Source organism: Alnus glutinosa, chromosome 2 (genome assembly GCF_958979055.1).
Source record: "Alnus glutinosa chromosome 2, dhAlnGlut1.1, whole genome shotgun sequence".
NCBI lineage: Eukaryota > Viridiplantae > Streptophyta > Magnoliopsida > Fagales > Betulaceae > Alnus > Alnus glutinosa.
This window is the reverse complement of record NC_084887.1, coordinates 32,620,935-32,648,024: the sequence shown is the minus strand read 5'-3', so window position 1 is coordinate 32,648,024 and position 27,090 is coordinate 32,620,935. Positions and strand designations below refer to the sequence as shown.

Below are 27,090 nucleotides of genomic sequence, written 5' to 3'. Positions count from 1 at the left end.
CGCGTAGCACGATAGCAAAGAGGTACGATAGCAAAGAGGTCCAGAGATAAGGTATGGATTCAATATCTTGAGAATAGATTCACTCGACTGACTTAGACATTCGAGGCCGTCGGCACACCTAACAAGCCTTCTTCACACGGACTCTTTTCTCATCACAAGTGTTCTGCGTCTTCAACTATGCAGGGCTGATTTTTCAGTAAATTATTAAGAAGAAGAAGAAAAAAAGAAGAAGAGGTTTTCTCGAAAACACCATCACCCTTGATAAAGAATTTAGTAGGTGGAGACATTTTACAGTATCTGCCAAATTTAACTGCCTCCCAACCGCCTCAAATCCCCCCTAGCCTCCCCCGGCGGCCCCACAAAAGCACAAAAAAAATTAAACCCAGTGCTCCTCCTCCTCTTCTCTTTCTAAAAGATAAAGTTAAAAAACCTTGAGAGGAGTTTGATGGATTTAGTGAATATTTTTCTAGATTTTCTCCCTTCTCTTTTCTGATTTCAACTACATGTTTCAGTCAAATTGGCATCTTTAGTTAAAAAACTTCCAAAAGAAATAGAAAAAGGAAAACAATTTTGTCATTTAATTTTCTGAATGTGCTTCATTTACTTTGAGGTCTTAGAATAGGGTCCCTCCTTGTAGGGTGCATGGTTTGGACTATGTGGCCTCTCTCTCTCTGTCTCTCTCTCTCTCTCTCTCTCTCTCCCTCTCTCTCTATCTCTCTCTAGGGGTGAGACCCATTATATACATGTACACTTCTGGCTAACTGAAACTATAGGAGCCCATACCATTTACAGTTCTCTGTCAAGTGCGGTGGAGCTTCTTGGGAGCATCAATGGCTGTTTTCATGGTGGTTCTTGGGGTGCTCTTGGTGCTCTGTATCTGCTCCGCTTTGTTGAGATGGAATGAGGTGAGGTACAGGAAGAAAGGTTTGCCTCCAGGAACAATGGGTTGGCCAGTTTTCGGTGAGACTACCGAGTTTCTAAAACAAGGTCCAAACTTCATGAAAAACCAGAGAGCAAGGTGATTCTTTTACTTCAATTGGGTCTTCTTCTTTGTTGGATGTCACAGGGTATCTCTGTTTCTGTCTTGCATTATTGGTCAGGAACCTTTTGGTTTACTTTATTGTCTGTACTTTCTACCTTATGTTTCTGCCCAGTTACTGCTTCTTATATTCAACTAGTTTTTATGCTTAAAGCTGACCTCTGCATGCCCTAGTATAATTGAGCTTTTGGGTTACTGTAGCTTCTACTAAACCTTCCAAATCTCATTAAGAAACTAACAATACCTTGCTTTCCTTCTGTTTGAAAGATGGTCTTAAGAGCCTGTAAACCATTTAATCAAAATTTGTTTTTATAACTATATGACAAAAACAGCCCTCTTCACATTTATTTGAGTTATTGTAGTTGATTAGGATGTTCTAGTTACTTTGACTCAATCACTGATCATTCTTGTGATTTATCCTAGAAAAAAAATCTCATATATATTTTTTCTTTCAATAACAGATATGGCAGTTTCTTCAAGTCCCACATACTGGGCTGCCCTACCATTGTATCCATGGAACCAGAGATAAACAGGTACATCCTGATGAATGAGGCAAAAGGGCTAGTTCCTGGCTACCCACAGTCCATGCTGGATATCTTAGGGAAATGCAACATTGCAGCAGTTCATGGCTCCACCCACAAGTACATGAGAGGGGCATTGCTTGCCCTCATTAGCCCCACCTTGATCAGAGACCAACTTTTGCCAAAAATTGATGAATTCATGAGAACCCACCTTAGCAACTGGGATAACCAAATCATCAATATTCAAGAAAAGACCAAAGAGGTTTGTGTCATAACCACAATCCTAATTCCTTAAGACAAGGCAATTTCATAAAGTTGTAACCTTTTTTTTTTATTATTTTTCTCTCTATTTCTGCAGATGGCTCTTCTCTCATCCCTTAAGCAGATTGCCGGTATTGAATCCAGCTCAATATCGCAACCATTCATGATTGAGTTCTTTAAGCTGGTTTTAGGGACACTTTCATTGCCTATTGACCTTCCTGGAACAAATTATCGTCGCGGATTCCAGGTAAATTGCTTCATAGTATTTTTCTCATTCTATATAGAGTCTTGGTTTCATGGAATTTTTTAATAATAATTTACATGCTTCACTATGTTTTACAGGCAAGGAAAAATATCATAAGCATGTTGAGCCAGCTAATAGAGGAAAGAAGAGCTTCCCAAGAAACCCACCAAGATATGCTTGGTTGCCTTATGAGAAGTGACGAAAACAGACACAAACTAACTGATGAAGAAATCATTGATCAAATAATTACAATTTTGTATTCCGGTTATGAAACTGTTTCCACTACTTCTATGATGGCCATCAAGTATCTCCATGATCATCCACGAGTTCTTCAAGAACTCAGAGTGAGTTACAAACATCCTACTTGCAAATGTTAATGTATTCTAGTATGGTATGCTTGTGTTGCTGAATTAATCTTCAAAAATTTTGTAGAAAGAACATTTGGCAATTAGAGAAAGGAAAAACCCGGAGGATCCAATCAACTGGAATGATCTTAAGTCCATGAGGTTTACTCGTGCGGTAAGAAATTAATCTGTAGCTTTCTTTGAGTACATCATCCGGTTTTTCAGTTATACACGAAGTTGAATAAAATTTCATCTGGGTTTCTTTTTCTCATGCAGGTTATCTTTGAGACCTCAAGATTAGCCACAATTGTTAATGGTGTTTTGAGGAAAACCACGCAAGATATGGAGCTGAATGGTGAGTTGAATAACTTCTCCTTTTGTTCTAGCTTCTAGACTTTTTATGGGCTCAAGAAGCTGTTTTGGAGCTACCATCTCTGTTTCGCACATTTGCAATAAATAAGTCTGGAACATAGCTTTGCCAGCCGATCTAGCCAGATCATTCCATTTAAGAATAATTAACAAAGTGGGGAAATTTTCTTTTGTTTATAATATATATATGCTTCGCTCGAGGTGTGGTAGGTTAGTTCAACATGTGGTTTAGAAAGTGAATTTTTTTTTTTTTTTTTTTTAAAAAAAAAACTATTTATTTTAGATCCACCCTTACTGTCAGTCGAAATGTATAGTTAAATATTAAGTGCTTTGGTTTGTGTCATGTTCCGACTGGCCGTGCATACCCTAATTACTGATGTAGCTGTCTCATCTAGAATCCTGTAGACGTCGTGTTTCTCTAACCATGGTCAATTGTGGAGTCGGGGAGAGCTAATTAATTAAAGCTTCTTCTTTTCTTTTCTTTTTCTGTGTTCAGGATTTGTTATTCCAAAAGGATGGAGAATATATGTTTATACGAGAGAGAATAATTATGATCCTTTTGTATACCCAGAACCACTCACCTTCAATCCATGGAGATGGCTGGTACGTGACTGTTTTATCTATGATTTCTTTTCCTACCTTATTCATGGAAATTATGTTCCCAATGACCGAATTACCTATGACTGCAAAAATCAGGATAAGAGCTTGGAGTCTCAAAATTACTTCTTTATATTTGGAGGGGGCAGCAGGCAGTGTCCTGGAAAGGAACTGGGAATAGCAGAAATTTCCACATTCCTGCACTACTTCGTGACTAGATACAGGTAAATTCAGTCATTTCCTTATTTCGAGCAGATGAAAACTTCAGTAAAAAAGGTAAATAAGTTAGGCTAATGTAATTTTTGTTTTTGTTTTGTTTTCTTGGATTGCAGATGGGAAGAGATTGGGGGTGATAAACTAATGAAATTTCCAAGAGTTGAAGCACCAAATGGGCTACATATTAGAGTGTCGTGTTACTAATTAAATTAACTCACATATGTATGTACAGAAGCAAGACAGCATATAAAAGAGAGATGATTGCACAATAATGTTCTAACAGTGCTTAGGTTAGAAATTAATGAAACCGAGAATTTCCATTTCTTGGCTAATTAATGTTGCCCCCCTTCTCCCTGCCTTTTGCATGCCTTCATTACCTTCATCAGAAGAAGTAATAATAGCAAAGGCTTTCTGGTCGATCATAAGTCAACAGAAACAAGTATTCCTTCCATCACCATTGATCTTCCCCAACGAGAGTTTAAATAAATAGAAATATGGAAACTTTAACTATGGTCGATCATAAGTCAACAGAAACAAGTATTCCATCCATCACCATTGATCTTCCCCAACGAGAGTTTAAATAAATAGAAATATGGAAACTTTAACTAACAATTATATATATATATATATAGACAGCAAGCTTTAAGCATATTGACAGCAATGAATAAGAGCCGCAAGGGCCAGGGCCCTCAACCCCTGCAGTTGTATTGGACTTGGGCCATTTGCATGTTCCTTTTCCTATAAAAAGTGTTGGGCTTGAAACCATGGAACAATATATGTATATAAATCAAATTGAATTGCCAATTTCCTTGCGTCCATGTTTTCCTCTTATTCCTCTGCTTTTAGAGCAACCAAACTACCTAGAAAATTTTCTGTCTGTCGCCAGAAAAGTAGCAAACATGCAAGTAGAGGTGTAAATGAGCCGAGCTCGAGCGAGCCAGTGCCGAGCTCGAGCGAGCCAGAACCGAGCTCGAGCTCATTCATTACGAGCTCGAGCTCATTCATCACGAGCCCGAGCCGATCTCGAGCTTATTCATCACGAGCTCGAGCCGAGTTCGAGTGGTAATAATTAAGTCAAGTCGAGTCGAGCCGAGCTTATACGAGTTTAACATTTGTTCTTTTATTACCATTAATTCTACTTTCCATCAAAGTTAGAATTAATTAATAAGAATCATTAACTTCTCGTAGTTAATTAACCAACACTTTATTAAGGTGTATTAATTAACCATTAACCAACAATTAATAAAGGAGGATTAATTTACACATTAAGATCGAGTCTAATAAGTTGTCTTATGTGTCAGGTCATGTGGGACATTGAATTCTTACAAGAAGCACTTGTTATTAAAACATGTGATTCTCACATGTTAAGGGACACATGTTAATCTTATATGTGAGTTGTATTAAATTTCATACCTACTGGTTTGTAGGAAATTTATGTCATTTAATTATAAATAAAAAAAAATGTAACAATAGTCAATATAAATATTAAGTTAAAACATTAATAATTATAATAATTATATTTTCATATGGTTCTATATATCAAATGATAATAATACCTTTTTTTTTTTTTAAAGTCTAATGATAATTCTTAGATCATATGATTCATATCTAATGGTTATGTAGCACAAATGCACAATGTTATATCATATGATCTAAATTCTAATGATAACACCTAAATTATTATCATAATTAACACATTAGTAATTCCAATCGAACCAATCGACCAATCCTAATAACTTAATTTGGGATTATATGAATTACATTGTCATTATATATGAATAATATGATTAAGTTTAAAAAGTGTTATTATAATTCGTATAATTAATATGAATTCATACTTATGTATATAATCTATATACCTAATCATTGTATCTAAGACTCTAAGTATTATTAATAATTATTAGATACTTAAAATCTTACATCATACTTAATCAGTGTATCTAAGTATCTAAATACTTAATCATTTTATTTGTATGCTCATATGATCTTAGATTTTGAATCACGTGATGACGGTGATGTAATGATTCATAAGTATCTAATAATAATACTTATAAGTTATAACATTGAATATAGTGAATCAATAATTACATGTTATATGCTACAATGTTAATTATATTATTATATGATCATATAATCATATTATATTACATAAATAATATAATATGAATTATACGATTAAGTATTTGAATTGTCATTATATCATATGATTATATGATTAACAATTAAGTATTAATATTATTCACTTTTACTATTTTATATACATATTGATACAACCAAATAATTATAATCAATTAATATTTATTGACTATTTTTATTTGTTACTTAATTCATGCTTATATATAGTATATTGTACAAATAAGTTATATATTAACAAATTAAAACTTATTTTTAACATATATATATATATATACGAGTCGAGCCTTAATAAACGAGTCGATCCTTATACGAGCGGGTTCACGAGCTTTAATCGAGTCGAGCCGAGTTTATACGAGTTTGCATTGTTTAATAATCGAGTTTGATTTTCGTGTTCACGAATAGCTCATTTAATAATCGATTCGAGCACGAGTCGAGTTTATTCGAGCCGATCCCGAGTAAGCTCACGAGTAGCTCAGCTCGTTTACACCCCTACATGCAAGAAAGTAGAATTTTAGATATCGATCTATTAATTTTCCCTTTACCCAAACACGACCATATGATAGAATTCAAGTGGGTTTTAAAGAGAAAGTACTGTGCTTAACTGTGTTTGGATTTTTGGCAATTCAATCTGTACTATATTAGTCCCCTACACTTGAAAAATAAAAAATAAATAAATAAATAAATAAATAAATAAATAAAACTTCAAGTTTACTCTAAATCTCTCACGATCTATTGTAATTTCAAATAAAGTCTACACTCTCTTTTTCTTCGTCATACAATACAATAGTTTTAATTTACAAGTATTAAAAATTTAAAAGTAGTTTGCAAGTGTTTTTTATTTTTATTTTTTCCCCCAATTTCTTCTTTATATAAGACATAGATCGATGTTGTGTATGACTTGAGCATTCAGAATCATTGAAAAATATAATATTTTTTGAGTGCTTATTTCCTCTTTATTTTTAATATTTTTCTCAAATTTAATTATTTTTCTTACTCTATGTCAGCTTTTCTTTTTTGAGCTAGCTAGTAAAATTTTCAACCATTGGAAAAAAGAAAAAGAAAAAGAGAGTTAATTACTTTTGTAGTACACGTGGTTTAACTCGAAATCAAACCGACCCTTCAATTTTAAAAAGTATTGCTGTGAACCTCTAATACATAATTTAACGGAATGCCACATCAAACCAATTAACAGCTGCCATGTGTCTCATAATTAAACCATCACTTTTGAGTTGTCGGCGTGGGGTGCAAATTGTCTTCAAAGATATGCATCTGGATATGATACAGTGCCTGAGTAATATGCATAAATTCCCACTTAACAGCTAAATTTTACATATTCTTACTGAACAATAATGATTGGTTTATCTTGTAAACGAGATTTACTTGTTAATATTACGTGCAATTTTTGAATTGTAAATGTAAAATAGGCGTTTGTGGTAAACAATGGGCATCAATGTGATAACTAAATCTAGAAATGATAGCAATTTCAAAAGTTGCTTAAATTGATAGATAAAGGAGGATGAATGAGAGAGGTTGGTTGAGGTGTCGGAGAAGACAGCCACTGGGTGAAGAGGCTCTACCAGCAGACCGAAAAATTGAGGTTGTTAGGTTTTTTCTTTTTCTTTTCTATTTTTTTTTTTTTTGGGTGGTTGTAATTAATTACTTGTTGGGTTTTAGGCCATGGAAATGGTAGACAGTTTAGTACTTTGAAATCATGTTGAAAGATTTCCGGTCCCCATTCCCCCTCTCCTATATTCATATTCAATAGAAAAAACAAAACAAAAAACAAAAAAAAAAATGTTGAAAGATTCCCAGAATTTTGATAAATGAAAAGAAAAAGAAAAGTGGAAAACAGTGGCCTCTTACGTTTCGTTTGTTTCGACGTAAAATGATTTTCGTCATAAAATAATTTTGACGAAATTATTTTCAGAAAAAATGATTTTCTCGAAAATATTTTTTGATGAAATCATTTTCAGAAAAAATGATTTTCTCGAAAATATTTTTCGATGTTTGGCTTGTACGAAAAAATACAAAAATTAGAGTTTGGCAAATCCTGCTGGAATCCAGCAACGTTCGGTCGCCGTTGCTAGATTCTGTCGAGAAAGTTTGGCTGGATCCGGCTGGATCAGGTCATATCCGGCCGGAATCTTCTGGATCCACCCCGATCAATGGCAGGATCCGGCCGTTTTGGCCAGATCAGTGGCCGGATCCATCCAGACCCAGTCGGATCCCGGCCATTTTGGCCAGATCCGACCGGCTTGGCCGGCATCCGGCGCCAGTGACTGGATTCCGGCGACCGGATGTCGTTGGACTCCAGCGTCGGTTGGATTCCGACGATCGACAATTGCTAAATTATGACAATCAGATCTCAAACGTGCGTGTAAGAACAAAGAGTTTAATTTCGGAAAACGATTTACGGTTTTAAAAATCGTAAATCGTTTTCTGTAAATTAAAGAAACTTTTACGGTCAAACTGAAAAAACGATTTTCGTTGACCATTATTTTCGCCCCTATCAAACACCATAAAATGCTGAAATCATTTTTCAGAAATCATTTTACGCTGAAACAAACAGAGCATTAATTCCACTCCAGCCCTTTCTCTCATCTAAAATTGTAGAGGGCGTCCAATAAGATTCTAATAATTTGCTACAAATCGCTAATTGAGACGGTAAGTCGCTTGCCAGCTGTCTTTGATTAAGGGTTTGATTGTGTTTGCGATTTTAAAATGTATAATTTTTTTTAAAAAAAAACGATATTAAGCGTTTGATAAAATTGCATGTTAGCCTTTACAATTTTGCATTTTTTTTTTTTTAAAATAAAACACTCCATTGCTTGCAATTTGAAAAATCATATTTTATGCGTTTTTAAATTGTAATTTTTTAAAAACACAATTCTCAAACGATTCATTTTCTTGCGATTTGGTTTAAAATTGCACATTTTTTTTACGAAATCGCAATCTCAAACACACCCTGGCATTGCAAATCCCATAAAATATATCGTTCAGTAGTGTGTTTATTAGAAATTGTGATTTAAAAACAGTGAAACATTTGTGTTTTCAAATCACATGCAATGAAGTGCGTTTTTAAAAGTGCACGATTTTAAAGGCTAAAGTACCATTTTAAAAGTCAAACTGCAATTTTTTTTTTTTTTTTACCAAAAGTGAAAAAACGCAGTTAAACGTTTTCAAATAGCATGTTTTAAATCACTTGTTAGAATATTCTGAGTATATTATGAATATATTTCCTTCACATATTTTGGTATTGTTGCATGTTATTGTATTGTTATTTATGTGATTGAATATTTCCATAATATATATATATACTGAATATATAAAAATATTATGGCACATAAATGAGTTAATGACAATACGGTAACGTACTATAATACCAAAACATGGGGGAGAATATATATACGTAATATATTGAGAATATTACGGAAATAACTTAACATATTATTTTAGATGCATGTTTTGAAATTGCAAACTCAAATTAATTATAAATTAATGAAAATATTTCAAGTATTTAAAAGAAAAAAATGTGCTATGTTTTTGTACCATATTCAAATAATTCATTAAGGTTTCTAATTTCATCATTCAAATCTTTATATTTCTTTCAGTTTTCAGTCTAATCTTTCTATTAAACCATTTTAATATAACTCACTAAGGGTGCGTTTGGGATTGCGATTTCATAAAGAAAAAATGCGATTAAACCAAATCGCAAAAAATGAACCATTTAAAAATTACGTTTTTAAAAAATTGCGATTTGAAAACGCAGAAAAGTGCTTATTCAAATCGCAGGCAACTAGGTGCTTTTTTGAAAACGTAGTATTTTAAAAGGCTAACCTGCGATTTTAAAGGCCAAACTGCGATTTTGCCAAACGGTTAACTGCGTTTTCAAAAAATCACTTTTTTAAATCACATATTTTGAAATCGTCATTTTAAAATCGTACTTTTTTAAATTGCAAACTTAAACAGACTCTAAGGTTACTAACAGAAGCACGTAATCACGTGTACACACAACTAGGACAGATCGAGCTTTCTAATCATTCCCACGTTTACACATGGCCAGGTCAAAATTTATATAAAAATTATTAGAAAAAATAATAATAATTAATTATGACAAACAAATTCGAAGCTTCCTGCGGAGAGAGAAATCTAAGTTCATTAATTTATGTGTCAACGCAAGTACGCAACCATAGTCCATAGGATATGCAAATTTTGTGTCTTTGATGGAGATAGAAATCTGAAATGGAAAGACTGGTTCAACGGATGATAAATATTAGAGTTCATATATATATATATATATATATATATATATATATATATATATATATATATATATATATATATATATATATATATATATATATAATTTAGATTGATTACAAAAAGGAAATGAATTAAATTGAGTTGCTTATGGTATAGCTTGAAGAGCACACAATTTAATTATTTAATTAATATTTTAATATTTTTTTTATTCAAACTCTCATATCAAAGAGGTTCATTGCGTAAAATATTTAATTGAAATGAGAGGTAAATAATAGAGACATAGTTTTAACTTAGAATGTCTGTTTTGATACCATGTTAAAATTATTCATTATCCTAAAAGTTTAAATTAATAAAAAATTATTAATTTAATCATTTAATTAATATTTTAACAATAGTGCTAGACAACTAACTTCAATTTTTTTTAAAAAAAGTGTCAGATATTAATATAATCCATATCATTAAATATATTAACTTTAAATCAAACACATGAAATGAAATTGAGAGCATTATATTCCCTCGGACCTTGACAAGGTGTATGACCACGAGTCAAATAAAGAAATAGTAATGGCTCAACTGAACTATTTCAAAATGCTGGGTACGTGGATTTTTATAGTCATTAATTAATTTATCTAAATAATCATTTCCTTGGATTTTAATAATAATAATAAAAAAGCTTTATTTTGAATACCACCAACAAAGCAGCTTATTTGGCCGCGAAACTTTATATGGACTCTCTTATAATAAGAAAATGTTAGATTTACAATATCAATATAACAACTGTACAATAATTCCTCACATGAGGGTAGGTCTCATACACTGGGGCCCACCCTCATGTGAAGGGTTGTTGTGCAGTTGTTGTGATGGTGTAGTACAAGAATCAAATCCCCTTATAATATGCTACTTACCCAAATTGAGAACAGCAAATTATGAGTAATTGTTACACTCCTACTGCACAACTCCTGCACTCATACCAAACATAAGAAAGTGGAACCTACCCACTGCAAGAGTTGTGCAGGTGAAATGTAACAATCATTTTCCTTAAATATTTCCCTAGGTGATGATCTGCCAAGGTTTGGCAACCTTATGTAGTGATTAGCTGCCAACCCCATGACTCTGCTCCCAGGCCTTGCATAGTTGCATATACCATATTGGAGAACATGCAGGATATGGCGGTGGCTCAGAAGCTGCCAAGGTTAGCCAACCTTGTGTGGTGATAAGGTGCCAACTGCCAACCCTTTGACTGGGCTCACAGGCCTTGCATATACCATATGCGCGCACCGAGCAAGTGCTTTGGTCATACATGTTGACTAAGAATCCGTTGAGAAGTGTCAAACACGTTTCTATACTAATCCCCCTATTGAAACTTTTCCTGCGGGATTGGAGGTCCATTGCAAGCCTATTAGCCTAATCCTCAATTTCATATTTCTCTAGTTTTTTCTTCTTTTTCCCAGAAAATTCAAATCTTTTAAAGAGACATCATTTAATTTATTGTCTTTCAAGTAAACGTAAGGAAAGAAATCATGACATTACCAGATTTTTTTTTTTTTTCCCTAATTGAAAAAATAAATACGTAGACTATACTATGTTCATTAAGCATAATCTCAAGTCCACCTTAAAAAAGCAATTTATATACTTAATAGATTTCCTATAAATTGGATAGTAGGTATTTCTCCAATTTAGTCTCTAAACGCAGGATAAGGATTCTATCAAATTCTCTGCTTGAATTTGAGAGAATTCGAGCAAGTAATTGTGAGAGAGTATTTATGGAGCCCATTTGACCAAATAAAAATTTTGCTGACTAACTACTTATCCGGTCAGATGGGTCCCATAAATATTCTCTCACAATCACCTGCTTGAATTCTCTCAAATTCGGACAGAGAATTTGAGGAGATCCTGATCCCTAAAAATGTTATGTGTGTGTGTGTGTGTGTGTTTTTTTTTTATTATTATTATTATTATTATTATTATTATTATTTTATGTTATTAAAAATTCATTTGAGAAGCACATAGCACATGCTATTAATTAAAAAAAAAAAAAATGTGCTTCACATATGCTAAGAGATACATGACACCGTTAGAGACTGGAATGAAAGAATTTTCCGACAACCTGATTTGTAAGAAATTTTTGTCCAAAAGATGTTGGGCCTAGTTAATGATTTTGAAGGCACGTTCTATTTTTAGAATCGAAAACACATTTTCTCAAAATTATTAACAAATAATTTAAAACACAAAACATTTTTCCAAACAACAAATCAAAAACGAAAAAAAAAATAAAAAATAATAACTTTTGAAACGACTTTTTACTATTTGTACTCATCTCAAAAAGCCCATATGAGGATATCAAAATCAAATTAATTATTTGCTTGAATTTGAGAGATTAACCCACCTAACCAAGTAAATTGTTGCGCATTTCAATTTTTATTTGGTCAGGTGCGAGTAAATTGTTGGACAACTTAATTATTATTTGATCAGATGAATTTTATAAGTTGTATCTCACAATCAAATGCTTGAAACTTCTTAAATTCAGACAATAATTTAAGAGCATCCTAATCAAAAAGTTATTGCGGTGAAAAGCATTAGAAGGAAGAGGAGGGAGTAGTATTTAAATCGGAGTCCATCGAGAGGAATGTGACCAACCACGGCTGCCCAATATTAACGGCGAGATTTAAGGTAGTCCCATTCCGTTCCAATTCACTCACTAAATTAGCGCAAAAGGAAAGCTTCTCCTCTCCCACATAAACCAATACACGTGTAACCTCCTGATCCCACACGCTTTCTTTGTCACCTGCGCCTTTCCCTCCGCATGAAAAGATTCAAAAGCACCTCGTTTCTCGTCTAATTCTCTCCGTACTTCACTTTTCTCGCGACTGGTCTCCCTCCAAGTGAAAATCTTTTCAATTTTTATTTTTTATTTTTTTAATTTTTTTTAGGATGGTTATTTGATGATAATATGGGAAAAAAAAAAAAAAACTTACTATTTTTTTAGAACTTCTCATAATGCATTAACATGTAATTAAAAAGTAAAAAAAAACACTGCACCGACAAGTTATAAAAGAGTTATAAATTAATTAATGCTTAATACCGTTTTAACTCATATTTGCGTGTTAAATTAAGCAATAAACTCTTTGTAGAATATAATAAATACGACACGGTAAACTTCCAATTCCTATTTATTAGATTGAACGAATCATTTATTTTACATTTATTCATTTACTAAAAACACATTGGCCTTTTTGAGCAAAAAATCTGAAGTAAATATCAAGTATTTAATTTAAGTTATTTAACAATGAGAGATCGTTACTAATGACTCTTATTACATGTACCGTATTGGAACAGGAGGTTACTAGTTTGAGTAATGGTATATTTTACATTTTTATTTGGTTAAAATAATTATAATGCGATAATTTTTCTAATCTTTAAATAAATTATTGTTAAAAAATATATATTCAAAAGTTGATTATTATATTAATATTATGAGATAAAAATCTGATATATAATATTAATTTACACTTATTTGAAAAGAAAATTCCATACGCGGTTCAATCATATAGCCCTCTTGTCACAAGACTTTAAAATTGATCATGGAAACATCAACGTTCTCTTTAACTCAAACTCTCTCTCTTTCTCGCTGTCATTGACTTATTGGTTGTTCTGAGTTAGCACCGGCAGCCTTTGAAAAAGTCATGCAACCTTAAACCTTCAGACACGTCTCGTTTTAACCCTCCACCCGTGCCGATCTCAGCGGACTCGCACGTGCCAACACGTCCCCTACTAATATATTCCCACACAAAGTCTCCCTCTCACCCTTCAAAACCAGCACCCCCTCCTTCACACTCTCAAACTCTCTCTCCCTCTCTCTCTCTCTCTCTCTGTCTGCAATGGCTGCCATTGAAGCTTCGATTGCCCCAACACCGTTGCTGAAAGATGAACTTGATATTGTGATTCCCACCATCAGAAACCTGGACTTCCTTGAGATGTGGAGGCCATTCTTTCAGCCTTACCACCTCATCATCGTCCAAGATGGTGACCCTACAAAGGTCATCAAGGTCCCTGAGGGCTTTGACTACGAGCTCTACAACCGCAACGACATCAACAGGATTCTGGGTCCCAAGGCCTCCTGCATTTCATTCAAGGACTCTGCTTGCCGCTGCTTTGGCTACATGGTCTCCAAGAAGAAGTATATCTACACAATTGACGATGACTGCTTTGTAAGTTCTTTGATTTAGGGTGTTTTGCTTTTGGTTTTCTGCTATGAAAGTGTAGATCTTGGCCTGTTTTGGGTTTTGACTTTACTCTTTTGTTTCGGTTTTGTGGGAATTTGGATGATTTGGTTTCTGGGGGTTGTTCATTCTGAATTTGTTTGTGTGCTGCTTGAGTTTGTGTTTAATTCGATCTTGCCTGTTGATATCATGTTGTCGGCTAATTTTATTTTTGCAGTGGTAGCGTGGATCTAATCTACGTGGATTTCAATTTAGCTAAAATTTGTGTTTATGCTCTGCAATTTTGATTTTGAGCTTCAGATACGAAGGACTGTTTCGCGTGCATAAATTAATTAATGTTTGTGTATGTCTATCATTTAGATCTGAATTCTATTATGCAAATCTGATTATTCAACAAATCTAGAAGTTTTTCTGATTTCCACAGCATTGGAAATAAAAATCGTGTCTAGTACTGTGTTGAACAAGTCCTGCCAACTGCCAAGGGATATTTCTCGCTAGGTGATCTGTATTGATGTTGCGATTTTGTTGTCCTCTCATTGCGATAGTGATATTTGTAAGCATTTGTTAAAATCACTATTTGGCTTTTAAAATTGCAATTTAGTTTAGCCTTTAATAGGTTTTGATTTGAAAATACAGATTTTTCTAGGTTTTCAAATTGCAATTTTTAAAAACACACTCCTAGACGATCTGCTTTCCTCGATTTTGTTTAAAATCACAGCCAAAGGGACTTAAGTCCCCTTTCCAATCTAAATTAAACAAGAAGCTATACTTCATTAGGCATATCCTGTTTTTATGGCACCATCATGTGAGATTTGGAACTTCTTCACATAGATCTATCATAATGGAGTAATTATAAATACTCAACTCCCATCCAACTGGGGCTCTGTATCAACATACTGTTGTCAACAATCCCAGAAGTGGAGTCAATCTATGCTTTTTGAATAATGCTAGGACCATTTTCTTCATTTTGATCACCAAATTAATGTTGTGTTAATTTTTTGATGCGTAGGTTGCTAAAGACCCTTCTGGAAAATCAATCAACGCACTCGAGCAGCACATCAAGAACATCCTCTCCCCATCCACCCCTCATTTTTTCAATACCCTGTACGACCCTTACCGTGAAGGTGCAGATTTTGTTCGTGGATACCCTTTTAGTCTCCGCGAAGGTGCCAAAACTGCTGTTTCTCATGGCCTCTGGCTCAACATACCAGATTATGATGCACCTACACAGCTTGTGAAGCCTCGCGAGAGGAACACTAGGTTTGCAGTTTATTCATTAACCAAAATAAATTGAAATTTCCCTTTGTAACATAAACCCAAGTGCTATTTTTTTTTAGGTATGTGGATGCAGTTCTGACTATTCCAAAGGGCACCTTGTTCCCCATGTGTGGTATGAATTTAGCATTCGACCGTGAGCTTATCGGTCCTGCAATGTATTTTGGTCTCATGGGTGATGGTCAGCCTATTGGACGTTATGATGATATGTGGGCAGGGTGGTGCATGAAGGTCCCTTCTCATTCTCCTTTGATTCTCCCCACATTATTCATAGTTTGCCTTCTAGTTTCAGATTTGTTTTTGATATTTTCTAGCATTAGTCTTCCTTGCACCTTCGAAAAGTTAAGGAACAATTAACAGATTTTTGATTGATGATTATTTAGGTGATATGTGACCATTTGGGATTGGGAGTCAAGACAGGTCTTCCCTATATCTGGCACAGCAAAGCAAGCAACCCATTCGTGAATCTGAAGAAGGAGTACAAAGGCATCTTCTGGCAGGAAGAGATCATCCCATTCTTCCAATCAGCCGTTCTTCCAAAAGACTGCACGTCTGTTCAGAAGTGCTACCTTGAACTGTCCAAGCAGGTCAAGGAAAAGCTCAGCAAGGTAGATCCCTACTTCGACAAGCTGGCAGATGCCATGGTCACATGGATTGAAGCTTGGGATGAGCTGAACCCGGCTGGAGCTGGAGCTTCCACTCCACTGCCTAATGGCCAAAAAGCTTAATTGAAATTTTGGTAGACAGCCAATGCCATTATCTTACTATAGTTTTTGCGAACTGTCGGTAGTTTTAGTCATTGTGATGTTTAAGTATCCTATCTCTGGCCCATTTGGTTACCTCTTGGATTTGCAGATTGGCGGGTGTAATTTTATTTATTGACTTCATGCTATTATGATATCCTATGAGCTTAGAGCAATAAAATACTCCAGTTTTTTTTTCTGATCAATAAAAATACTAGTTTTTTTTTTTTTTTTTTTTTTTTCTGAGCAATAAAAATACTCCAGTTGATTTACCATGGATTTCTACCTAGAATTGCTTGCTTGACTGACAGTGATAAAGATATTCTTAACATTCCTGTCAGAAACAAAAGTTTGTGGGACAGGTTCTTTCTTTTTCATCTCCTGTCAATATCATTGACAGTCATAAAATGAGGTGGGATTTGAATTGGTTAGGCCATTTGATGCCAACTTTTTAGATCCCTTTCAATTAGAGTTGTTCTATTACACTGCAATAGCCAATAGGGTTGTTTATTGGCTATTGCAGTGTAATAGATGAGGCTCCAAACAGATGAGGCTCAGGCAAAGCTCTCATATGAACTGTCCTATTGCATGAAATCCCCATTTCCCAACTTACCCAAGCTGAAGGTGGAAGCTCAAAAGGTCTCTCCAGTTGAGATCTCAATGGGCTCTTCAACAGCCTAAAATCCTAAAAGTTCGGAGACCAATGAGTAATAATCAAACTGTCGTGAATTGTGTTACGCCTGCCGGCACCTTGTCATTTAATCAAATGTATGAAATAAAGTGAAATATGAAGCTGAACATGGCTAAGCTTCGGCTTGATGTGGGACTTCCATCCTAGATACCCGTTGCAGATTTGCATTGCTCCAGATTTTACGGCACACTACGCGGTGAGAATAAAAGAAACTACGAAAGAAAGCAACGTTGCAATGATTTATATGACAACTACAAGATTCAAAATCCGTCTGAAAATTACTTTTGGATGAAAGAGGAGGTGATTTTCTTCAGACAGAAATATTAAAAAGCTATACGCCGTTGCCGGGGATCGAACCCGGGTCACCCGCGTGACAGGCGGGAATACTTACCACTATACTACAACGACTTGTTGGAAGGATCTGAATAACTAAATATATTTAAAGCAATTATATCTTAAAAAAAATGAAAAGACGAATAAAAGGATAGAATTGTATCACTTAAATTATACTAGTATTGGGTAATGACTCTTAAACTTTATAAACTTGATTATATGAAATACGCTTGAAATTTGGGTATTCTTTTTTGATTGGTCCGAAAATATAGTTGAATTTGTGAGGATCTGGTGGAATCAAGATACGTTTTACTTGATTACATTCACCTTTTCATTATTTTGTAATAAGAGATGACCACTTAAAATTTAAATAAATAAATAAAATTACGACGGGTCCAGTCTAGGCCATCTGTTTTTGGTTCATTCTATCTGCAACTGAACATGGACGAAAATTCAAGTCACTCCTCATACATGAATGAAGCACTTGAAAGATCTGGCTTTGGTATAGCAAGTGAACAACTCCTCTAACTTCAAATAAATAATAACGTTTTACATTATTTATGCATTTCAAAAATACTCAAAAATTTCAACAAATTCACTTCTAATATCACCAGAGTTTCTCAATTCCCATTTTCTTAATCATATTTAACCGTCCACCATTTCTTGGGATAGAACCTGATCTCTCTCTCCCGCTCGCTCTCTTTGACCCTTTCCGATCCCCCAAACACAGGCAGGCGTGCGCGAGCACATTTTAAAAGGAGAAAGGAAAGGGGAAACAGAGAAAGCAAACAATATTTTGAAGAAAAAAAAGATAAAAAAGAAATGGGAGAGCTGGCAGAGAACTAGGCAGGCTTGTTCATAGACATACTCCCAAAAATGAAATCAAATTCATGAATTTGGGGTGGGCTCCTCTATCTTTTGACGCTTGGCAGTAGGCTCTTCGCCATTTTCATGGTTAACAGTTCCATTTAATGCCTGTGGACCCAAAAGAGAGATGTGCTTGCTGGTGATTTGACGACCTGCCCTCAGCTTCGGGCCCCAATGACTTTCAGGATTTGGAAGGAAGCGTGTCACCTTCTTGGCTTGTGCTTTACTGAGAGATGCAACAGCTCGAGCAAAATTAGCCTGTCCAAAAGAAAAAACAACCATAGACACTAGAACTTTCAGTCACACCAAATATCTGTGTGTGTGAGAGTGAGTGCACGTGCATGCACCGACAGTGCATAATAGCTTGTGTTCTGAGAACGTAGTCTAAAGGGCAATAAACTTGTAAAAAATGATGTCATAAAAGCAATAGCAAAAACAAAAGAATCATTATAAGCCCAAAAAAAAAAAAAGTGCAATTTGGGAGGTCTCACGCACTTGAAGAACTGGTTCCTTGGCAAGTATCACACTTCCTGGTTGATCTGGTGGTTGAGTTTTCACCGGATGACTTTTGACCTGGGGAGAAAGGGAAACCACATACTAAATACATGAAATGTCATCGCTTCTAAAATGCTCACATTTACTACTTAGAACAAATAATATATATATATATATATATATATATAAAGAATAGCCGGTTGGTGTAACCCAAAGCAATTGACATGGTGACACAAAAATTTGGCAACTTTAACCAGTTTCTAGGAAGACTAGAGGAAAATCAAAAGAAATAAACAGAGATAGAAGTGAAGGGACCTAAAGAAATGGATATCTCAAGTATATGTATATTTCAAAAAGATAAGACAGTGAAAATGAAGTCTAACCCAGCAGCGCATTATATCCCATATGACATCCATCGGAGCATCTGATTTCAGCCCCAGTGGATTTACATGGGTACCGGATATACGGAATCCAGCATTGATCACAGCTGAACGGAATATTACTGCTGACGGGGAGGTGCATTTAAGAGTGGCACAGAGGTTGTGCAGGCTCAAAAATAGAGGAACATCAGGCAGTTCCTGCAAACAATATACTCATGTAATAAGAATTGACATATAGGTAACACCGTTGTCATAAGGGAACAGGAAATTTATCAATTGAAAAGGTCCACAACATTGCCCATAAGTTGCACTATCTGAAACAAAATCCAAAAAGCCCTTTTTCTCGTCCTCTATAAGAAAACTAGGCAAAACCAAATATGTAAGAAAACTATATCAATCTTTTAAGTGGGGACCTCCCACTCATTCTTTAAAGATATTATAAATTGAATGAGGCACATTTGCATGGTGTTGACTAGACACCAATCTTGAGAAATTTTGAGAATTACCAACCAATCTCTTGGAAAACACGCTAAAAAAGTAGACATACAGAGATATGAGATCAAGTCAAAGAAAACAAACACACCTCCGATATTGTTGTCAATACGGCAGAGATACGATCATAAGCAGGATACTTGTCCTTCATAGATTTCACATCTGCAAGTATGGAAGTTACCCATTCTTGATCATGGATAGGAGCAGACCATATAGGCCCACCCATGTTAAACTTCTTCCCACAGTCACTGCAATCTTGACGAACAGCAGGGCCAAACCCAGGCAGATATCTTACACTGTTGTTCTAGAAGATGAAAAGGGAGAGAAGAAACAGAAAATTTTCAAAATTTTGAATTGAACATAGAAACAAAAAAATTGGTCACACATAACTTGTTTAATATGTATAATAAATTAGCCCTTGTGCCTATTCATAAAAACCAATGCATTAGTGGTTTACAAGGACTAATCATTAATATTTTATCTCCTTTCTCTTTCTTTTTTTAACTTTATTTTTTTAAAAAAAAAACAATAATTTAAAGAGAGAATACTTTTTTCTTAAAAAATAACTTCTGTAAGTTTCAGCAAATGCAATTCTACAATAAAAATTTCCTTTCATGCTCACTGTCATCTGAAGAACTAAATGGAGCATCAGTAATCAGACACTGCGCAATACCAAAAAAATTCAACATGAGTCCCAGGCTCCAGTATAAATTCTCCCCATCCTCAACCCCACTGATTCTTTAAACCATATTGCAGGTTACGTGCTGCTGGACTAGAGAAACTTAAGTATTTTATGGCCCAAAAAAATATAACAATAACCAAATACAGTATATACCCTCATGGCAACACAAACCCAACTACCACCCACAAAAGCGCAAACCCGTTTTTCCATCAAGCTTTTCTGATCTTCAACCTGCTGGCATGTCCCACTATCATAAGATAGGGTTCAGTAAATCACAGCAATCATGAGTTCATTTCTGACAAATATTGCTAGAATTCCCACTAACCAGGTTTATGAGGATAACGTGGCATTAGGTACAAATACCCCAAGGTTACCCTTAAAAAAGAAGTTTTCTTTTTTCTTTTGGGGTGGGGGTGGGGGAAAAAAGAACCAGCAAATCTGTCCATTTAGTTCCAAATTTGGTTGGTTATTATCCTGGATAATATCGTTCCACCTCAAACAAACTGAAAACAACCCACTGCCACATCCAGATGTAAGCATGCAAGCAAGAAACACATGAAGTAATTTGTATAATAGTACACATTTCAAAGTCATACAAATATGAACCCATGTGCATCTGCACATGCATGATGAAAAACAACTGGTAATTAAGGAGCATGGAAACCGTTATACAAGCTGTTACGGCTCAACCTTGAGAAGTTCTTTCAGCGAAACCATAATATAACATAGTGGGAACACCATACAAGCTGTTAGTCATTCACACTTGTGACATCTTTCCAATGTAAGACTTGACCATTTCACACTCCAGATAATATAGTTTGTCACATTAGGTTATTGTCAAACGTAAGTAGGCAAACATGGTGTTAAGCTACAAAGCACCAATTTCATATCAAATCGAGTTTGTCACATTAGGTTATTGTCAAATGTAAGTAGGCAAACATGGTGTTAAGCTACAAAGCACCAATTTCATATCAAATCGAGATGTACGCACCTTGGAGACTGTCCTCCCAATCGGCTGGAGATGGAAAGAATCACAACCAGTGCACTGATAAACATAAGATAGCTTAATGGGAGTGTTTTTCATTGCACTTGCAGAACTGCAGCCAATTAGTTCAGCTTCTGGTCAATATCATAACAAAGCGCTATCTTATCCTAGAAATTATACCACATAATCCCAATAGCTGACTGAATTTATTGCAAAGTAGATAGGCCACCTACGTGTATATGCGAACAAAAACCCGGACATAAAAGTTCATCTTAACAGATAGAACAGGAACAATGTACCGCTTGTACCGATTTGCATGGCTCTGCATTCAATAAAAAAGAAACAGAAAAATATGCATAAGAGTAGTCTTTACAAGAAGTAAATTTATTTTATAAAAAAGACAAAAGTTTCTTCCCTTGTTGTAGATATTTCTCAAAATGAGGTATATCTACACATAACAAGGCCTCTCATCCGAAAAAAGGAGGCCCATTTGTCTTAGCTAGTCCTAAACATGAGCTACATGCCAAACAAAGACAGAATCCTAAAAGGAAAGTTGTGATGGCAGGACTATATCGCTAGACACTCAATTAGAACATCATGGCAGACACTTTCAGAATTTCATGGGAATTAAGAGTTACAATCATAAACATTTTAACCCTTAATGTGCTGCTAATGTCTTTTTGACAGTTCACATTTCAAAAGGAAAAATATTCTCTCTCTACAGTTGTTTTCTTGGCAGAACTCTAGGAATTATCTTGTGGGGTGCAATCTTGGCTTCTCTAAACAAATGATCATGATGAGTTGAACCATAGACCAGAAGCAATTTTTTAATGACTAAAATGTATATCACATTTGGGGTTCTAGGGGAGGGGAGGGGAACAACAGTAAAGCAAATTGCAAAGTACTTATTAAGAATAAAGTTGGCATGGTTTCATGGATATCCAAGAAGTTAACACTAATAATCTTCTTTATACAAAGTGTACCAAAAAAGAAACAAATATGTGGTCCTCCACCTCACAGATATGCAAGAATTTCTAATCCTAAGATACACAAAAAGAAGAGATCCAGATCATTCAACCCTCATGTGGGGTGCCTGTGAGAAGTGATTTAATATCTGTTATACACATTAAAATCCTACTCAAACAACTATCAGAGGTATCACCTGCACTGCCTAGAATTTTAACATACGCACATGAGCCTGTAAAAGATTGCCTGTGAAGAGGAATATCCTGGTCATCTTATTCTAGTGAAGAATATTCCTATTATCAAGTGATATTATGAGAAAAGGACAGCAATTCCTTGTCTTATAGCTTTGAATAGGCCTTCTCTGAAATTATACAACTCCAACTACCAACAGAAAACTTTAGGCTATTCCTCCCACATGGGTGCCGGAGGAGGGAGATCTAAATACAGTCCTAACCTTGACCATTTTACATCAACTGGCTAGTCTCAAGAATCAAACTCACTCACTTGCATTTGACACTTATAGAAAAGATAAATAGTTTGTAAAGGCAATGGCAAATGCACAGAAAACCAAAACAGGAGGAAACAAAGAAAGATAAGAGAACAGAGTTGAACAGCTCAGATAGTTTGCATAGTTGTCATAATTGTACAAAAACAATTAGGCAAACAAATTAAGGTGAGACATTGCCAATATCAGTTCTCTCTGTTTCTGGTCCAAAGCACAAGAAATAAATAAATAAATAATCTTTTCAACAATGTCTATGTGTTTTTCAAGGACATAGAAATACCTCGATACAGGCAAGGAGGATCCTCAAAGCCATTTCATGGCAATATTTCCCTCTCAATGGATAGGAACCATATCTAATATCACAAAGTTGGTAAATGATGAGCCCACAAATCCAACCCTTTTTCAACTAAAGGTGAGGCCAGTAAAAAGGCTTACTTGGAATAGCAAACCTCCCCGCTACTCCCACACAGTACTGCCATATCAGTTGCTGTACACATCAGCATGCCCCCATCAGCAACTGATTGAACTGCAGAGTCCAAGAACACGGAAGGTGCACCATAAGGATCAAGATCAACCTGAAACACCAACAGCCAATAAAGACTATGAATACTGGCTTATTCTGAAAATGTTGATAAAGACTAGGCTAACTCTCAATTCAATTATATCACAACAGGTAAGTTAATGACAAGGAATGGAGCAGGCAATTAGTTATTATTCAGATAATTTGCACTTGACAGCATATTCAGAGAACTATAGATGCAACTTATATATATATATTCCAACAAATACATGTACACACAAAAAAGAAAAAGAAAAAAGTATATGCATACCACATCAAATTCTTTTGGATGGGTGAGCATATATACACGAGCATCAGTGAGATGTGATTCCACCTTTGAACATGCTACGGAACCATTGAACTTAATATTTCTCTTGCAAGATTCAACAGACACTGAAAAAGAGCAAATGATTATAACAAGTGTTGGGCACTAGATAAGAAGTAAATGCACATAAATGAATAGGTAATTTTTAACTGGAGGTGAAATGAAACATCTTATTTGTAAAACAACACAATCATCGAGAAAAAAAGGGAGGGAGGACACATATATGCAATATAAAACAAAATTTTTGTGTTTATAAACAATTATTTATACCGTATTGAGTTCTTTCAGTCTAGTGTGTGCATTATTTATATGCCCCTTTCAAGCCCATGAAAAACCAAGGGCTTCTCCAGAAAATTTAGCATTACATAAAGTCATATATTGAAATAGAAATACCCACCTTTATCATTATCTAGTGCCACAACTTGACCTATTCCTTCTACTTCACGAGCATATCTAAGAGATCTCAAACCAGAAGCTGCCAAGGCCTGTATAGTCACAAGGAAAGTACTCATATGAATTATTTAACAATACCAAAAGCAATAACTTTCCAATTCCTAATGGACTCTTAAAACTGGACAAACAAATGTTACTGTAAAGGGAAACCAAAAACTAATCACATAAGAACATAGAAACACCTCAAGAACTCTTGGTGGCCTCATTTCCCCGCGTCCTTTTCCCTCGGGGGTCTTAACTGATTCTTTTGAAATGCTACATGGTTCATCCTGAGATATCTCCTCAGGCACTTCACATTCTCCATTGGTATTTTCAACATTCATGCCAGATTCCTCAGCTGCTTCTCCATCAGGTTCACAGGAATCCTTCTCAGGAGCCTTTTGTGCAGCTTTTGTTCTTTTCAACAAAAGTGCTTCATGCTCGTTTTTACGTTTGGATATAAATGTCCTCAGGACAGCAATGGACATGTCTCTGTTGTCAACCTGAGTATTAGAAGGTAAAACAGTTAGAATCCTGTAATTGTACAAGAAAACCACAAAGCAGGTTATTGAAGTTACTAGTCATAACAGTTGATACTTTCCCCATTAGATCTAGCATCTTCCAAAATACTTTGAATATAAGAGGAAAGCTTGAAGATAACATATTGTTGTCTAAATAGTTTTAATCAGACCAATGGGAAACCTACATTAACTTATGTAGAGAACAGATACCTGACAATGCAATTTAATAATTCAATCTTATGGGAACAAGAATTGCTGGAAAAAAAAAACAACACAAAATAAATTTTGATCAGCAACGTGAAAGTTCATATAATACTCCACGTGACACAATGTATAGAATGCCATTATGTATTCCTATTGCACTCAAAACTAGGTGAAAAAAATTGCTTGTGTAAGCATGAATTAGGATATCTTGCTGAGATATCCTGAAATCCTTATCTCATATAGTCTCCACTTCAGTTGACTAAAATGAATTACAACATTAGCCATATTTGCTTTAACAAAGCTCAAAACAGGCCAATTTGACTTATTGCATGTTATTATTTCCAATATCGAACTTCAAGGCAATGTATGCCCATAATTTCAGTCCCAGACTAAATTTCTACTTAATTCCATAACAGTTTCTTATCTCAATCATAACAAAATCAGAAGGTTCTCTTTGCAAATTACATAATACTTATCAAAAAAAAATTACATAATACTCGAAATTTCTGTGAATAATCAATTGGTCTTCAATTCAGATTGCACCACATCAAACGTTTCAACTCCTAACCCCCTGACAGACATTCTTTTAAATGAAAACAAATTAATTGGGTTTCTTAATCTAAAACAATTACTTTATTTTAGTTTCCTACATATTTATTCAGCAACCAAACACATCTCTTCAACTACCAATAATGACCCATCACAGACACAAGCCATAACCCCATCCCAAACACAAAACCCATAAAAATATTCATCTGAAAAACCCCACCAAACTGCACAGAACCACCAAAAGAGAAGATTTTGGCACCTGGGTCGGATTGTAAAAGACTTCATTCTTGCGCATGAGAATCTCAGCCTCTCCCTCCTTGATAATAGCGTAATCATTGAGATCCACCGACATTGTTCCTTCTCCTCCACCAGTTTCATGCATATCTTTTTTCTTCTGCTCCACTTCTTGTACCTGTTCTTACTTATATGTAGCAGAGAAGGAACACAAAAACTGTAAGAGTGAGTGGCAGAGAGTCTGAGACCTTATTGTTCTTGTCGGGGTTTTAAGCTTCTGATGTTGGAGCTTGAGAGCTCGTGAAAGGAAGATACACATGAAACGGAGGTGCTTTTATAGTTTTATACGAAACGTTTACTCTACTCGTGGAAACCCTACGTGACTGCTGCCACCGGGATTTTCCCATTCTGGGTATGGAAAAAGGTAATTTTCTTTCATTTTTTATATTTTCTTCTGTTTTTTCATTTTCCCTTAAACCCAAATTCTTACCCCCGGTGCATGTTAGAAATTGTTGTTCGTCTATTACTAAAGTGAGCTGGTGGATGGAATTGTGGACTTTGGACTGGTTTTGTCAACATTTCATTGATATTTGATATATCTTTTTTCTTTTTTCTTTTCTCGTTTTTCTTTCATCATCCTATTTTATAAAATTATTATTAAATTTGTGGAGTTTATATGTATCCCTCATATGGACTTCATAAATCTAATAATGATTTTTCAAAAATAAAAAGATGTGAGAAGAACGGAAAAATAATGATATATTGACCGATATATTTCTTATATTTATTTATTTTTTAAATAGATGATGTATTGGCCGATATGTTTTTAAATGATAATTTAAGATACCAATCTCGTATATTATCATTGATTCCCAAAAAAGCATGATATCTAGACAATATTTTGTATTAGACTTTAATATATATTTTGACTTCAATTGAAGTTAGGGGTGTGCAAAACCCTCCTGTACCCGAGAACCCGTCCCGCCCCGCCTCGCCAATAACGAATATAAGACATTTCTAAAAAAGTGTGGATCCTAAATATGCCAACCCGTGATTTATGGGGCAGGTTGCGGTATTAAATTTTTTTCCACCCGCACACCCGCCCCGCCCCGCAATCCCTTTATACTCGTACTATCAAATTTTTTTCAAAAAAATTATAAGAGTCATGACAAGGGGTGTGCCTTTGATTTCATTAAATTTTTCCCAAAAAAATTATAAGAGTCACGAATAGGAGTGTGTCTTTGATTTCATCAAATTTTTTCCAAAAAAATTATAAAAGTCACCACTAGAATCATGAATTGCCCAGGTTGTGTACATTTTATTTCATTCAATACAGTTTTGCACTATCCATTTCATCTCTATTTTTATTCCATTCTCATATACACTTCAATCTCTACATTTTCACATACGCATACCCATTCAATCTACAATTACAAAAAAGAATAAAAAAAATAGTTGGGTTTGTTGGTAATTTTGGTTCTTTCTTATTGTTCTTGTTTGCTAGTGTGGTTGATTCAATTGGGATTTCAAATTTTGAACTGGGTTAGCAAGATTGAAAATTATTTTTTTGGTTTTGGGCAAAAAAAAAAAAAGAAGAGGAATACCCGAACTCGTCCCGATCCGCACTACCCAAGACCCATTG

The 27,090-nt window shown here is 34.9% G+C and overlaps 3 protein-coding genes and 1 non-coding gene across 5 annotated transcripts; 2 read left to right on the top strand and 2 right to left on the bottom strand.

Moving 5' to 3' along the window:
- Nucleotides 1-632: 632 nt before the first annotated feature.
- LOC133860886 (cytochrome P450 85A) lies at nucleotides 633-3,911 on the top strand. 2 transcript variants are annotated; one of them, XM_062296528.1, is made up of 9 exons: nucleotides 638-1,018; nucleotides 1,501-1,822; nucleotides 1,919-2,068; nucleotides 2,164-2,409; nucleotides 2,498-2,584; nucleotides 2,686-2,764; nucleotides 3,275-3,381; nucleotides 3,475-3,599; nucleotides 3,708-3,911. In XM_062296528.1, the coding sequence occupies exons 1-9, from the start codon at nucleotides 831-833 to the stop codon at nucleotides 3,793-3,795; spliced, it is 1,392 nt and encodes a 463-aa protein (XP_062152512.1). In that variant the 5' UTR covers nucleotides 638-830; the 3' UTR covers nucleotides 3,796-3,911. The 2 variants fall into 2 exon arrangements, with proteins under 2 accessions (XP_062152511.1, XP_062152512.1); XM_062296527.1 differs by having other exon boundaries at nucleotides 633-1,018; nucleotides 3,275-3,599.
- Nucleotides 3,912-13,786: 9,875 nt separating this feature from the next.
- Nucleotides 13,787-16,453, top strand: LOC133859549 (probable UDP-arabinopyranose mutase 2). Its single transcript, XM_062294975.1, has 4 exons — nucleotides 13,787-14,198; nucleotides 15,220-15,470; nucleotides 15,548-15,716; nucleotides 15,869-16,453. The coding sequence occupies exons 1-4, from the start codon at nucleotides 13,869-13,871 to the stop codon at nucleotides 16,211-16,213; spliced, it is 1,095 nt and encodes a 364-aa protein (XP_062150959.1). The 5' UTR covers nucleotides 13,787-13,868; the 3' UTR covers nucleotides 16,214-16,453.
- An 802-nt stretch (nucleotides 16,454-17,255) lies between these two features.
- On the bottom strand, nucleotides 17,256-17,327 carry TRNAD-GUC (transfer RNA aspartic acid (anticodon GUC)). The gene has a single exon. It is a non-coding gene; the product is annotated as a tRNA-Asp (tRNA).
- A 431-nt stretch (nucleotides 17,328-17,758) lies between these two features.
- LOC133859548 (tRNA (guanine(26)-N(2))-dimethyltransferase 2-like) lies at nucleotides 17,759-25,853 on the bottom strand. The gene is made up of 12 exons (XM_062294974.1): nucleotides 25,474-25,853; nucleotides 24,144-24,443; nucleotides 23,906-23,993; nucleotides 23,455-23,576; nucleotides 23,060-23,199; nucleotides 22,905-22,977; nucleotides 21,387-21,475; nucleotides 21,160-21,265; nucleotides 19,578-19,790; nucleotides 18,998-19,192; nucleotides 18,615-18,692; nucleotides 17,759-18,377 (listed from the first exon to the last, which is right to left on the bottom strand). Exons 1-12 carry the CDS (start codon nucleotides 25,594-25,596, stop codon nucleotides 18,141-18,143), a joined length of 1,764 nt encoding a protein of 587 aa, XP_062150958.1. The 5' UTR covers nucleotides 25,597-25,853; the 3' UTR covers nucleotides 17,759-18,140.
- Nucleotides 25,854-27,090: the final 1,237 nt, after the last annotated feature.